Source organism: Lupinus angustifolius, chromosome LG17, assembly GCF_001865875.1.
Source record: "Lupinus angustifolius cultivar Tanjil chromosome LG17, LupAngTanjil_v1.0, whole genome shotgun sequence".
NCBI lineage: Eukaryota > Viridiplantae > Streptophyta > Magnoliopsida > Fabales > Fabaceae > Lupinus > Lupinus angustifolius.
The window spans coordinates 2579955-2594590 of NC_032025.1; the positions used below are offsets into that span (position 1 = coordinate 2579955).

A 14636-nucleotide genomic window follows, 5' to 3' on the forward strand; every position below is an offset into this window, starting at 1 on the left:
TCATTTATAGTCCACACGCAAAAAGAACACGAACTCCTTGTTAGATAGCAGTCAAAGGAAATGAATGAAAGTGCTGGAAATGGATAATAATGTCACTGATTCTTAGAACGCCATAAAATATCAAAATTAAGGAAAAGAAGAAAGGGAAATGACTTTCAAGGGTTTTGTTTAAGGATAACGAAATCCAAAATAAACATTAAAAGGGACATTATTGTAATTTTATTTTGGTACATAGGATTTTAGTGTAATTTAAATTTAGAAGAGTGGTATATAGTCATATACTACGATTATTATGATAAAGTAGCAGTTGATTAATAAAGGAAGAAAGTGAGTTCATTGCGACAGAGTACATGACTGCACGTGTGGTGCGAGAGTCGAGAACCTCTTTGACCGGCTACAACCCGCACTTTCCCAGTCAACATTTTTTTCTTGAAAAATTAAAATTAATTAATCTGTTTAGTTCATAATTATTATGCTTATCATGACAAGGAATGAAATGAAATGAAATTACACCCCAAAAGGGATGGGTTAATGTGCGCTTCAAAACTCTTATTTTATTTTAACTGATTTATCTATCTATCTATCTCAATTAGTATTTCTTTCTCTCCCATTTCACTCTATCTTTCTTTCAATTGTGACATATTTCATTTTATTTGTTCTTAGTTGAAGGGTACTACTCTTCTGCAATTCACTGTTTGGTCTTTTGATTGCTTTAGATTCTCTTTTTCAGTTAACCCACCCACCTTTTTTCATTATCTCAAACAACCTTGATTATATGTTCATGATGTGAGATATGATACTCATTATTATTTTTTATTTTGACCATACAAAACAGATCAGATAAAGGGGTATTATTATTTGTAATTTTTTTCACTCACTCTCTATCCCCCATTTTCACACGCCTCATGTGTAATGTCCTTTGAAGAGTGCTTGTCATTCTTGTGATTTTTGTGGTTTTTAGGTTCCCTTCCACCCTTTTCACTCTCTGCTTTGCATTTTCCCAAGTTGGTATTTTTCTTGTTTTTCTCTCAAAAGGGTTTCCAAAATGCCCATGTATCAGCCTTGTAAGCGGGACATGGTTGTTGTTGGTTTTGAGGGTGGTGGTGATGGCCAGATTCTAGATCTGGATACTGCAGTCAAAGATGGTGTTTTGGGTGGTGTTGATGGTGTTCTTCTAGGAACTGGGGTTTGTGACAAATTGGATCTGAGAAAATTGATTGAGGAGCTTGACTTATCAGAAATCCCCACTGTCTTCATTTGCCCAATCTCTCTTGAACCAATGCAAGACCCAGTGACCCTTTGCACTGGCCAAACCTATGAAAGGTCCAACATTCTCAAATGGTTCAGTTTGGGACACTTTACATGCCCCACTACTATGCAAGAACTCTGGGATGATTCCATTACTCCAAACACCACCCTTTACCGTTTGATATATACTTGGTTCTCTCAGAAGTACTTGCTTATGAAGAAGAGATCAGAGGATGTGCAAGGAAGAGCTTCAGAGCTTCTTGAAACCCTGAAGAAGGTTAAGGGTCAAGCTAGAGTTCAAGCACTCAAGGAGCTTCACCAAGTTGTGTCTGCTCATTCCACTGCCCGTAAGACCGTGATTGATCAAGGTGGAGTAGCTATTATGTCCTCATTACTTGGTCCTTTTACTTCGCATGCTGTTGGTTCTGAAGTTATTGGTATTCTTGTAAGTTTGACACTTGATTCAGAATCCAAAAAGAATTTAATGCAGCCTGCTAAAATTTCATTAATGGTTGATATATTGAATGAGGGTTCAATTGAGACTAAAATCAATTGCACGCGATTGATGGAATCGTTAATTGACGATAAGGATTTTCGTTTAGAGATTATCTCAAGCCATAGCCTCTTGGTTGGGTTGATGAGGCTTGTGAAGGATAAGAGAAGAAGCAATGGAATCTGTTCAGGATTAAGCCTTCTCAAAACAATATCCTTGCATAATGAAGTTAGGAATTTGTTAGTGAGCGTTGGGGCTGTTTCTCAATTGGTTGAATTGTTGTCGGGTTTGGAACCTGATTGTTTGGAATTAGCCCTTTGTGTTTTAGATGCATTGGCTTCTATACCGGAAGGCCGAATTGCTTTGAAAGATTGTTCTAACACCATACCCATCATGGTGAAATTGTTGATGAGGATCTCAGAGAACTGCACCCAATATGCATTGTCAATCCTGTGGTCTGTGTGCAAGCTTGCACCTGAGGAGTGCTCATCCATCGCCGTGGATGCCGGGCTTGCTGCAAAACTTCTCCTTGTTATTCAAAGTGGCTGCAATCCTGTATTGAAACAACAGTCTTCTGAGCTTTTGAAACTGTGTAGTTTAAATTATTCAGACACCATATTCATCTCCAAGTGCAAGCTCACCAGAACCATCCAATGATTGTGGACTTGAACCTGATGGCAGTGTCAAGAATTTGTAAATTTGAGGGCCAAGAATGAATTCTCAAGATCATCCACTTCTCTCAGGCCACTGAACTCAAATAAACCCCAGGGCATGACATGGGGTTAAGGTGCAAGTCTCTACTGTATATACTACCTTCAGTATTTTGAGTCCAACAATTGATTTGAACCAAGAAGAATCATTAGTGGACATTGACATACCCTTTTGCATAACTGTGTTTACCTATGTGGGTTACATTTTGTTCAATGTTTTTTCAATAAGCCCCATCAAGAAGATACTAGAATTTTTTATAATATACTTTGGGGGTATATGGACGTTGAAGTCATGCTATTGTTGGATAAAGATACTTCAATCACACTGTCAAGTTGGAGCTTGCAATTTCAATTGTAATTGTTCAGGAGTTGCTTTGCTCCACAGTTCACTTTTATTGTATTTTCTTCCTCTTTGAATCTTTAATAGGTCTCCAATTTTCCATTAAAAATGCTGTGAATTTTGCTTTTGATCTCAAACATGTAGAGACTGGAGAGCCTGTGATCTTCAATTTTTATGTGTACAATGGAAACAAGTGCTTCATTTTTAATTTATTTTTCAGCAGTGATCCTGAATATATTCTTCAAATTGTGATAATTAATCTTATTTTTCCTTTAACATAAATTATTCATCTTTGAAGTGTGCCCATTTGATGATGTTGAAATGACCTATGAGGGGAAGAGAACATAAAGAAGAAAATTTTCACCACATGTGCTCAAGTTTAATGAATGACTAGACATCCAGGTAAATGTATACTTTCCTCTTATCCTTTTGTGGTAGGATTTGAGGCCAAGACCCAATGTTACCACTCACTGAATCACTGGCTGGTTTGAAAAGAAAGAAAAGATAGGTCAGAGCTTTCATTGAATAGGAACTTTGAATTCCAAATTGGCTTCAGGAATCCCTACAAATCAGAGAACAGCTGTGCCTATTTCCTAACTGTATGCAAATAGTGCTACTATGCAGGCTATCACACACCCCAAAAACAAAATGCTACATTGGCTCAAAAGATAATTTTGGTAAATGAGTCAAAATGTGGTTTTGTTATATATGGATGACTATTTATATATAATACACTAGGAGCCTTTTTTATATCCTCATATCTACAAACAATAACACTATCCTCATATCGTAATGTTCTATCATAAATAATATAATCATGTGACAAAGTGTTTCATCAAAATCTTTCTTAATTATTTCGCCTATAATAGAATTTGGTTAACGGAAAAAACAAGTCGGCCAACATCATATCTATGATCTTCTACCAACGGATGTTATATCAAGTGATACATGTTTGATTCCCTTTAATAAGGTCTCTAGTTCAAGTCTTGTGGATGAAAAAATAACGCTGAGAGAGTTAACCCCTATACCTGTGGGTGTTTACGAAAAACCAAAAAAAATATCTATGATCTTCTGAATGCATTGCTTGCCATCAAAATGATTTTGTGAGAACGGATTCTTGGCATCATAATCATCAAATTTTGACCGATCGATTATTCCGGACCCTAGATCATTGAAAAGTTAATCCTTAGAAGGGTAACCCACATTTATGTTGTAGTCCTCTGTTTAGACTGGGAGATGAAACTCTTTAAAGCAGATATGGTGTTGGGCTCAGAATGCAATATAACATCACAAAATTTATGCTTTATGATTTGATATGTGTGGTCAGTATTGAGATTAAATTATTACAGAAAACATAAACCTAGTATTTGAACTGAATATTTAAATAAGTACAATAAAGTCAAACTAATATGACAATATATCACATTCTGTATTATTATATTGTTGAGATATTATTTGTGTTTAGATTAGTCACTTTTATTCTTATCATTAATATTATCTGTTTCTGTAGATAATTGGTCTTAATCTCTTAAAATTTTAAAATAGTATAAATTGATATATCATATTATAGGATTGGCAGTGACCATCTAAAGAGAATAGATAAAGAAAACGATGAAGGGAGGAGCAAAAAGGGGTAAATGAAGAAGGAGAATTAAAGGGAATAATATAACATAAAAGAGTCACAATTTTCATCAATCAATTTAGAGGTAACACTAAAACTACAGGTCCATGTGAAAGAGTATTTGGGAAAGTGTTTTCTTGAATAATTATAAAATTAATTTCACGAAATGAGAATCCTAGCCTTTTCTTTTTCCTTTGTCTACTCTCTATTCCAAACCTTATTTGATGTTCCAAGTCTAAACAAAGCAAGCATGGATGATCATTGCACTTAACACACGGTTCCCTTTTATGCTCATGAATCCATAACTCTCATCTGATAACTCTATCTTTTGGATTTATATGATCTAGTGCAAAGAATGAATGATTTATCATTTTTATATAAATATCCTCCAAAAATGTCAACTATACTCTATTATCACATACTTTATTTAATACTTTTTATTCTTTCTCACTTCAATATAAAATTATCAAATTATCCTTATATAGTATATTTGATATTTTCAAAACTCCATTGAATTTAAGTTACAAACAATAGTTTGTAAAAGAAATAAGTTTTTTTTATTTGCAAATCATAATTAGATTTTAAAATACTACTACTTATATAGTATAGTTAAGAAATTATTAACTCAGCTCCTCTATCGTCTACTTTATTTGTTGTTAATGATTACTAATATTGTGTACTTATTAATATAAATATAAAAATGGAAATAGGTTATTACTTATTAGTATGGTTTAAGTGACGCGAAAACGGCGTCGTAGGTGGAAGGTCCTCTTATCTGGGGAGAGGGCTTCGAAATCAATCAACAATGTCGTGGTTAGCAAGAACAATCGCAAACTCACTCAAACTCGACGATGAAGAAGACGAAGAAGAAGACATTCACAACAATAGCGATAACCTAAAATTCCCTCAAAACAAATCTGAATCAGAACCCGATCCACAATCACCGTCATCATCTACATCTACTCCCACCGCGCGTGGCGTCAAAGAGGATCTCTCCGAACTCTCCAAATCCATTTCCCGCCAATTATGGGGTGTCGCTTCTTTCCTTGCTCCTCCCTCCGATTCGGATCAGAATCCTCCCTCACAACCTTCTGATTTGGATTCCGATCCTCTTCTCGAACCTTTTGATTCGAAAGCAACCGATGAAGACGTAATTGCTGGAATTCGAAGCGATTTTGAGGAGATCAGTGGGAGATTCAGGAGCGGGATCTCCAAGCTTTCTGGTAATAAGACTGTATCGGAATTCACAAAATTCGCTTCTAATTTCCTTCAAATTGGATCCGATGAGGGAGACAGTTTTGACGGCGTGGTTGGATTGACGGAGGAGGTGCTTGCCTTTGCCGGAAACATTGCGATGCATCCGGAGACTTGGTTGGATTTTCCTCACCCTGTTGATCCGGATTCTGATGGTATATTCCTTTTTCCCACTCTCAATTTATTTCATAGAAGCTCTTATTCGCATTGCTACGGAATCTGAGTAAATTCTATTTCTGTTTTAATCGAAATTTTGACATGATTTAAGCAGTGATGGCAGACAAACATACATTCATTTGCTGCATTATCTTCTGTGATTCTGAATGTTATCTATCTGGAGCCAGTCCCCAGAGGTTCGGCGGAGCTTAGTATTATAGAAATCAATTAGTAAAGGCATACAAAGAGAACACCAACTGTAGATTTGTAAATATCAATTTCGCAATAGTTGTGTTAATCAAATATGTTACTTATAGTGGTGGAAAACAATACTAAATCAAAAAGGTCCAACTATTTCTTAAAGTAAAAATAGCAGCTCCATACTTCAAAATTTCAGACTACAATTTTTTTTACAAATTGATAGATAACTATGGTCAAGATCAATTTTTGGTCAATTCGGAAATAAGAAAAAACGAAACTCTTCCATAATTGCATGCCAGTGCTGGTTTGCTGTTGTCGCTGCTCTCCAGAAACTTACTCATGGCTGGCCAATGTCCAAATTCCGATGGCAAAGGACTACAAAGAATGTGAACTGTTGAGTTGGAGCTTAGATGCATATTCTAGTTGCTGATTAAAAAGTGGGAAAATAGTGTATTACAGTATTAGGTTAATAGGTTTTTGGCTTGAAGTATATAAAGGAGATAATGTAATTCTTTTAGGTGACGGAATCGAGTCAGCTCTCATGGAAACTTGGACTTGGATGAACTTGGGTAGTTCACCACCGAGTTTATAAATTCACTCACTCACTCAATTTGCATTCTTTAAGCACACAAAATGACTTTATTTCATGACTAAATCACCTAAAATGATGTTTCATGACTAATTGTGAAAAACACCCATTTCGACCAATATGAAATTAGGGTTCCCATAAACCGAAAGTCTCGAAGCTCTCTGCCATAGCCTTTTCTCTCTCCTTTGCCAACATCTACCTTCCTTGAGTTGAAGCTCAATTCATTGCTGACTTGCTAATCTCGGTATCCTTTGGCTATTGCACTACAGATTACGTGCAACGGTCATAGTCACAAGCAACTTTGGCCAGGAATCTCTTGGCCAAATTGCTCCTGGGTGTGATTAATATTATGGTTAAGTTATATCCTACTCAAGGTGCTCATGTTTGTTTGCTTTATTGTGGAATTTTATTATGAAATATTATTCTTTTGGTTATTATTATGTGTGGATGTTATATATGTTATTGTTAATGTATATGTTTTTTGAATGGGTAAACATATGAGTTCACGAGTCGAGTTTACCTAACCTCCCCATGTTTAGGTAAACTTGTGAGTTCGACAACCATGGTTGTAGTTATTGTTATTATTATTATTTTTAAATGAATTCGAGGGCAACATGTGCTCTCTCTTAGTTACCAACTTACCATCTGGCTCCACACCACTGCCAGAGATTGAGTTGATTTCCCTATGCATAGTTAGAATCCGTTTCCCCATCAACAATTATGAAGTTGCTGAATCCATATCCCTGTTGCATTGCATGTATAACTTTTTCCTTCATTTCCCATATCTAATATTCATTACTCCATGAGACCTGGCAATCTGGACTGGACTGATTACTTTATCCTATTCCTTTATAGTTGAGTTTTATTATAACTTCTTCTTGATGGTTTACCTAAATGTTTCCGTAGGTGAACCTGTGGAAGGATCATTATCCTCTTGATGTTTATCCTAAATGTTTGCTGCTAAACTTTAAATCACTTACAAAATTATGGTGTATAGGTCTCATGTTTTCCTTGACAGGCACTATTTATAAGTCTTAAAATATTTACCCTTGTATTCTATATTGTTTTGTGCCGATATCTCACCATCTCTTAAAATTTTCCTTCTACAGACTTTGATTTGTCTGATCCACAACAAGAACACGCCCTAGCTGTTGAACGTCTAGTTCCAAGTTTAGCTTCTCTTAGGATGGAACTTTGCCCTGGATATATAAGTGATGATTGCTTTTGGAAGATTTACTTTGTACTCCTGCACCCTAGACTCAACAAAAATGATGCTGATATTTTATCAACCCCACAAGTGAGTTTAATTTTAATTGGAATTCGTGTTTCTTTCTTTGGTTTATTTGTTGGATTTATTTTGGAAATTTGACACCCTAACGAATGCTGATGCCTCATGTGTAACCAAGGTTATGTACTTGTTTCTAACTGTTTTATTCTAACAATGTGGAACTAATGATTAAAATAGAGACTCTTGTATAGTATAAATTGGTATTTGTAATTCATAAGAGACTCTTGTTGAACTTTGCTTGGATGACCAAATAAATATTCATACACTTGTTAGAATTGATTTCTAACTACCAATTACATGTGATATTAAAATCTACTAGCCTTTATTATCAGTGGTTAATGTTATGTATGCAGATTGTGGAAGCTAGAGCAATGTTATCTCAGGCATTAGATAAAAGAAGTAAGGAAAATAAAGGGTCAGACTTATCTGGCAATATACTCTCAAATGAAGAAGAGCAACATCTCTCTGTGCCAAGCAGTCCTCAACTTGAATCAGCTCTTCTTCAGACCTCTGCCATTGAAGCAGCCCCATCTATGGTTGTCTCTGATGTTGAAATGGAGAAACATCCCGTTCAAAGTACAATAACTCACGTTCTTGATAACGCTGTGGCTAAAGCTGCCCCAGAAAATGCAACTGATGAACAATCATCATCTGGTTCAGCAAATAGATTTTTGCATGAAAGTCTTGAAACATATGAGGATGATGCTGATGATTGGTTGAAAGAGGATACTTCTGAAATGGTTGGTGCTGGTGGAACTTCAGTTCCTACTGGTGATGATGAGGATGTATCATTCAGTGATCTTGAGGTGGATGACGATGATGTGCCGACAAGTCATGAAAAAACTACATCAGGTTCTGATTCTTCAACAAAAGACTCTCGAGATTGGGTTCAGTTAAGTAGAAGTCCACCAAATGATGTAAAACCTGTTGAGAGCAGACATGCTGATTCTGAGCATTCAAGTGCTCGTAATTCTGACACCAAGGATTCTAATGACTGGCTCAATGTTGATGACATTGATGTAATGTGATAATGCCATAGAAACTGACCTATATGTAAGTGTGTCTTTACCACGTTTCTCTTCTATTTTGTGAATATATGAATCTGAATATTATTTATGTTCTCTATCATTAATCTCTGGAAACTGTATTTATGTACAGAAAACCTGTCTACTGTCTGTACGGTGCATTGTGCTGTGTTGGTTATTACTGCACCGTACCCACTCAATCTTTTATTTGATTTCGGGATTTAAAGTTACTTCAGATTTTTAATACTTTAAATTGACTGAACTTGTGTTTAAACGATCTTGAATGAAGCCTTGCAAAAAATTATCATTTATCAGTAGCGTCACACCTAGTCACTTTAATCACTGAAGAACATAAGTCATTTTAAAAAACAACATAAGTCACCATATTTGAAGGCACTAACACGGGTATTGTGACTAAAGATCAAAACTCTAAGGCCCTATAACTTACCAATTGTTGGACTTTGATTAAATTTTGATAGTCAGAACTTTTATGAAGTTCTCAGACTAAGAAACCTACAGTGAGAAAGTAAACTGGAGAGTTCTGCTCCTGTAATGCCTTGCTCTCTACACCCTTATTGGTGTTAGCTTTTAATTTTAATATAAAATATACTTGATCCATGAGAAAAGGCATGCATAACTGTTCATTCACTGTAATTATCCAGATTATGGGTTCTAGCTTGATTTAAAATGCTGGATTGGGTATCTTTACACCATACTTGAGATGGATTTAAAGGATTAGTCATCCTGAAATTAGTGAGCTGTTTGTTTGCTTTTGGTTTTCCTGTTCTCCAAACTGTTTCGTGGAAAATTTTAAAAACAGTTTTTCACAAGAAAACAAGAACAAAATCCGTTTGATAACGTTGTTTTGAAAACAATTTTGAAACTGGAGCAAAATGTCTGCTTGATGAACTTGTTTTAAAATAAGGTTTTAATGAGAGAAGACTGCTCAAGGAAGTTGTGTTATGTCACTGAACAAGATCAATCAAGAAAGTTAATCCAAATTTGTCACAAGACTCAAAATTTGAAATCACTGATAATCTTTGACAATAGGTTCTCAACAATCCATTATCATGGTGTTAAGAAGTAACAACAGAGTGCAGGTCTTCTCTACAATGACAAAACCCATGTTGATAGACATATATCATTCTTCATTTGAATCCCATTTGTTGATAGTTCTCCACACAACTAAATTAGATATGGTTGCGATGTGTGGTCTGGGCAGAGATTGCAATTGATATTTAAAATGAATTGTCAAAACTTGTGTAGTTGGAGTGAGAGCAAAGGCAAATTTAAATTTCTTATATACATGGCTATTTCGTAGAGACTATTGTTGAGGTAAATGGAATGGAGCTTCTCGGGATTTAATGGGGCCAAAGTTGCCCTCTAAGGCTCTATATTTTTTGTGTCACATGTTATTATATTGGTTTAACAGTGGAAGTGAACTCTCCTGTATGAAAGAAGAGCGATACTCCGAGCCAACCTGATGTTTTACTTGGACAGATTTACATTGGTGAATAGAAGCTCTCATGTATTCATTTAAATCACTTCTTAAGATTTCAAATTTTATTATTTTTTGTTGTACCAAAATATGCTTTTTGTATGTTTGACCATATATGTTGTTCTAATCGTATTTCTTTTCGGAATTTATTTGATGCGGAAATGATCTAATGTATATCTTATTAGAAAGAAAATAAAACCAAGGTCACATATGAGATTTGATCTTACACATTACCTTAAGTCACACATATTTTTTTCAGGAAAAAAAACACAAACATGAAAAAGACATATTCGAACTTAAAATCACACACGAGTTATTATTTTCAAACGTGACCTTATGGTTATGTTCGATAAAATAATAAAAATATTAGAATAACGAAATACATTGTTTACTATGCCGATTTTGCGTTATAAAGGTAAGTACAATACAAAATAAACATGTATGATGAGAAGATTTGTAGAAGAAAAATGAGGTGGATAATGAAAAATAAAGAAGATGAATATAAAAAAATAAAGAAAATGATTGAATCTGCGCCAGTTGAATTTGATCCAATGAAAAAGCATAGTCTTTTTTGTGGCTATTGTGAGAGAAAGGTAGTTGAGTTAGTTGGTATGTGTGACGTGGCGGCTAAATATCCAAAAGTTCTGAAATGAAGACGATGATGATTGGAGTTATTGTTTCCACTTTCCACCAATACTAAGCTTTCTCCTTCTCCAACGCAACCCTTACTCTCTTACCTCATAACCTTATCTCAGGTTCGTCTTTGCATTTATCTCATTAATTTTGCTTCAGCTTCACGTGTTTCAGTTATTTTGGGAAAACTATAAATTTCAATAAATTTGATTGTCACAGTGAGAATTTAGGTTAATGGAACTGCAATTGGTCGAAAAGGGTTTAGGTTATGCTCGTAAAAGGAAGAAATTGATATTAATTCTATGTGCTGTTGGATTCACCGGGTACAGTGCTTATAGGGTTTATCACGCACCTTCCATAGCGCGTAAGCGAAAGAGGCTTTTTAAGATTCTTGGCGCATTTGTTTCCGTAGCAGAATCCGTTTCGGAATCTGCAGAAACCATTAGGGTTGTTTCGAGAGACATGAAGGATTTTCTGCAATCTGATTTGGATGAAATCCCTAATAGTTTGAAGCAAATTTCCAAATTAGCACGCTCTCAACATTTCTCAGATTCTTTGGTCAGTGTCACTTCTGCGGTCACTATAGGAGTTTTGCGTGGTTATCATCAATCCGTGAACCGGTCGGATAATGATCAAACTGGTGCTGGTTCATCTTTTGTGGACATGGTTGTGGACAAGCTGTTTACAGCAGCTGGGTCAGGCTTTGCTTCTGTAGTTGTTGGAAGCTTTGCTAGGAACATGGTTCTTGCTTTCTATTCAGATGGCCAATGTAGTGGAGAGTCCAATTCAAGCAATGCCACCTGTGTTACAAATGTTGTCTCCAATTCAAATCATGTTAACCCGACATGGGTGGATGTGGTTTGTAGTGATAAATGCAGTGAACTAATTGGGAATTGTGTTCAATTGTTTGTGAGCACTGCGGTTGCTCTTTATCTTGACAAGACCATGCATATTAACCCCTATGATGATTTCTTCTCTGGTTTAACTAACCCAAAGCATGAGACTCAAGTGAGAGATGTGTTAGTATCAGTTTGTAATGGTGGTATAGACACTCTGGTCAAAACATCCCACAAAGTGTTAACAAGTTCACCTTCTTGTTTGGATAATGGAGAAAGACCGGCCAGAAATGAAGAGTCGGGAGTAGAAACATCACGATCTGTTGAATCAAAATCAGGATATGTTTCTGATGTCGAAAATGACAGTGGCTGGGTCAGTAAGGTTTCATCTACATTGGCTGTTCCTAGTAATAGAAGGCTTGTTCTTGATATGACTGGGAGGGTGACATTTGAGACAGTTAGATCATTCATGGAATTTATTTTTCAGACATTTTGTGCCTCTGTCAAAAGATGTGCTGATATTGTTCATGAGGCAGTAATTGAGCTTATGAGATATGCTGCGGCAAAATCCTCTGTTGTTTTCACAATATGTCTCTCATTGTGCCTCCACATAATGGGTGGCTCAGACGGTTGGGCATTGGTGAATGCTTAAGTAGTTAGGACTAGTTTCATTCACCAAGTAGATGCTTAAATAGCTGAACTAGAAAAATTTCTCGGGCTGCCACTTCTTTGGCCATGCAGCTAGATAATTACATGTATATGATACATAGATAAGCTATATTAAACATGTTTAAGTTTTGTAAATGACTCTTAAAAAAATACTTGTATTAAAGAATTTACTGTTACCATAGACACATAACCTTTCTTCAATCATTTCTTCTCTCAGCAATGATGAAACCAGCCACCTTCCAGAACTCCCCTGTAGAAAACCCTGCATTCACCATCCCAGGAGTCTCATTTGTTTTATGTGTGATCAACTGATCATTACTGATTTATCTCATTCTTGAAATGAAATCTTGTTGTAAATACACTATCTGTATCTATTGATCAGGTGTACATGTTGACTTTGTCATTTGAAGTTCCCTTTTCCTTTTTCTTTGCAATTTGCATATATAACTACTTTGTTCAATGATAGGTGGACTATGACTAAGATTTTCTCATGCATCCTTAACTCAGTTTTGCCATAGTTCCCATTGTGGATAGGGTTACTAAACTCAACATGACCTTTCCAATGCTACTGGCATTTCACTGAATTGGAATGAACATACTTCTTGACCCGTGTATAAATTTAGACATTTTAGCAATTCACTGAAACTTACCTACACTATGCTCGTTCCCCAAGTTATTGCAAATAATTTGGCCAATATTGTAAAATTTTAGTGCAGATCTCTAACATCCCAAGTTGCCTATTGTTATTTAGCAGTCATATATGTCTGGTTCTGGTGGAGGGAATCGCACATACGAATATGTTTAATAGGTAGTTAGCAAGCTTGCACATGTATAATACGAATTTATATGTATCAGGCTTGGTATACTTGCAAATACCCAGATAATGAGACAAGTACTGAAATTGAGCTTGAGTCTTCTCCTTCGTTCGCTTGTACATATGAATACTCATGAAGTGGATTTGTACATATGAATACTCATGAAGTGGATGGGGGTCCAAATATTGTTTTTCCTGCAAATAAAATCAACACTGAATAACTGATACACAATGGTTCAAACATTTACAAAATCTTCCCTTGTAATTGATTAAGCTACTTATAATTGAAACAAATTTGAGTTGGAGCCAAAAGGGAAAACAGACGTGAATAGAGCATGTGCTTGAAGGAACACATGTATGGGACACAGTAGGAACAAAAACATAAAAGAATGCAACAATGTATATGCAGGTTAAATTGATTTTAGTCTTCCATGCCATTTTGGTAGCACAGTTTCTTTCCAAAGCAGTGACTATTTGAGATGTCTTCGTTGCGATTTTATGCATTTAACTATGAAGTATCATACATGTTGTTACTCGAAATCTCACTTTGGCTACCTGTACCAATTCTTAAGTGCCACGACGGAAAGAAAGGGGGAGAAGTTTGCCGGAAATGCGTCGGCGGAATATTAGGGGGGAGAAAGAAAAGTTGAAAGGAAACCTTCAACTTGGTGCAAGTTAAAATGAAGGTGAAAACCTCATGTTCCTCATTTCTTCTACCAAGTGGGACTTAGGAGCTTAATTTTTTATTTTTTCAAAACTCTTCCATGTGGGGGGACTTTGAGAGTTGTTTTTTCAAACTCTTCTATGTAGGACTTGTGTTTTTTTTAATATTTCACACCCAAAAATTCTCACTCGTAGTTTTCAACAAACCATGTTCCAACAATACATGCAAACATGTGAGCCAAAGACTTGAAAGTTGAAACTACGTAACACTTCAAACAGTCAAACAGCATAACACTTATCATCCGTTTTAATCAATTTTACATAACTTTTAGAGTATAAAGAAATAAAGAAAGAAGGAAAATTTACTCAGTTGGTGCACTTTGACCGAAAAATTACGGTCTTGGTGCACCTTTTGAAAATATTACGAAAAAGGTGTAGATTTCACCTAAATCGGCAACCCTATTGCCGATTTCAAATAAATCTATTTTTTTTTATTCTACTCCCCCCTAAATCGGCAATGGGGGGGGGGGAGTTTTAGCTATATTTATTTTTTTTTTAAATTTAACCCCCCCTAACTCGGCAATGGGGGGAGTTTTAT

General features: G+C 35.7%; 3 protein-coding genes across 3 annotated transcripts; all 3 read left to right on the top strand.

The window, feature by feature from the left end:
* LOC109331872 (U-box domain-containing protein 30-like) lies at positions 600-3013 on the top strand. The gene has a single exon (XM_019566637.1). The coding sequence runs from the start codon at positions 1046-1048 to the stop codon at positions 2396-2398; it is 1353 nt and encodes a 450-aa protein (XP_019422182.1). The 5' UTR covers positions 600-1045; the 3' UTR covers positions 2399-3013.
* LOC109331663 lies at positions 5159-9108 on the top strand. The gene is made up of 3 exons (XM_019566309.1): positions 5159-5821; positions 7722-7909; positions 8254-9108. Exons 1-3 carry the CDS (start codon positions 5218-5220, stop codon positions 8926-8928), a joined length of 1467 nt encoding a protein of 488 aa, XP_019421854.1. The 5' UTR covers positions 5159-5217; the 3' UTR covers positions 8929-9108.
* Positions 11020-12765, top strand: LOC109331930 (protein PHLOEM PROTEIN 2-LIKE A10-like). Its single transcript, XM_019566732.1, has 2 exons — positions 11020-11178; positions 11276-12765. Exon 2 carries the CDS (start codon positions 11291-11293, stop codon positions 12542-12544), a length of 1254 nt encoding a protein of 417 aa, XP_019422277.1. The 5' UTR covers positions 11020-11178; positions 11276-11290; the 3' UTR covers positions 12545-12765.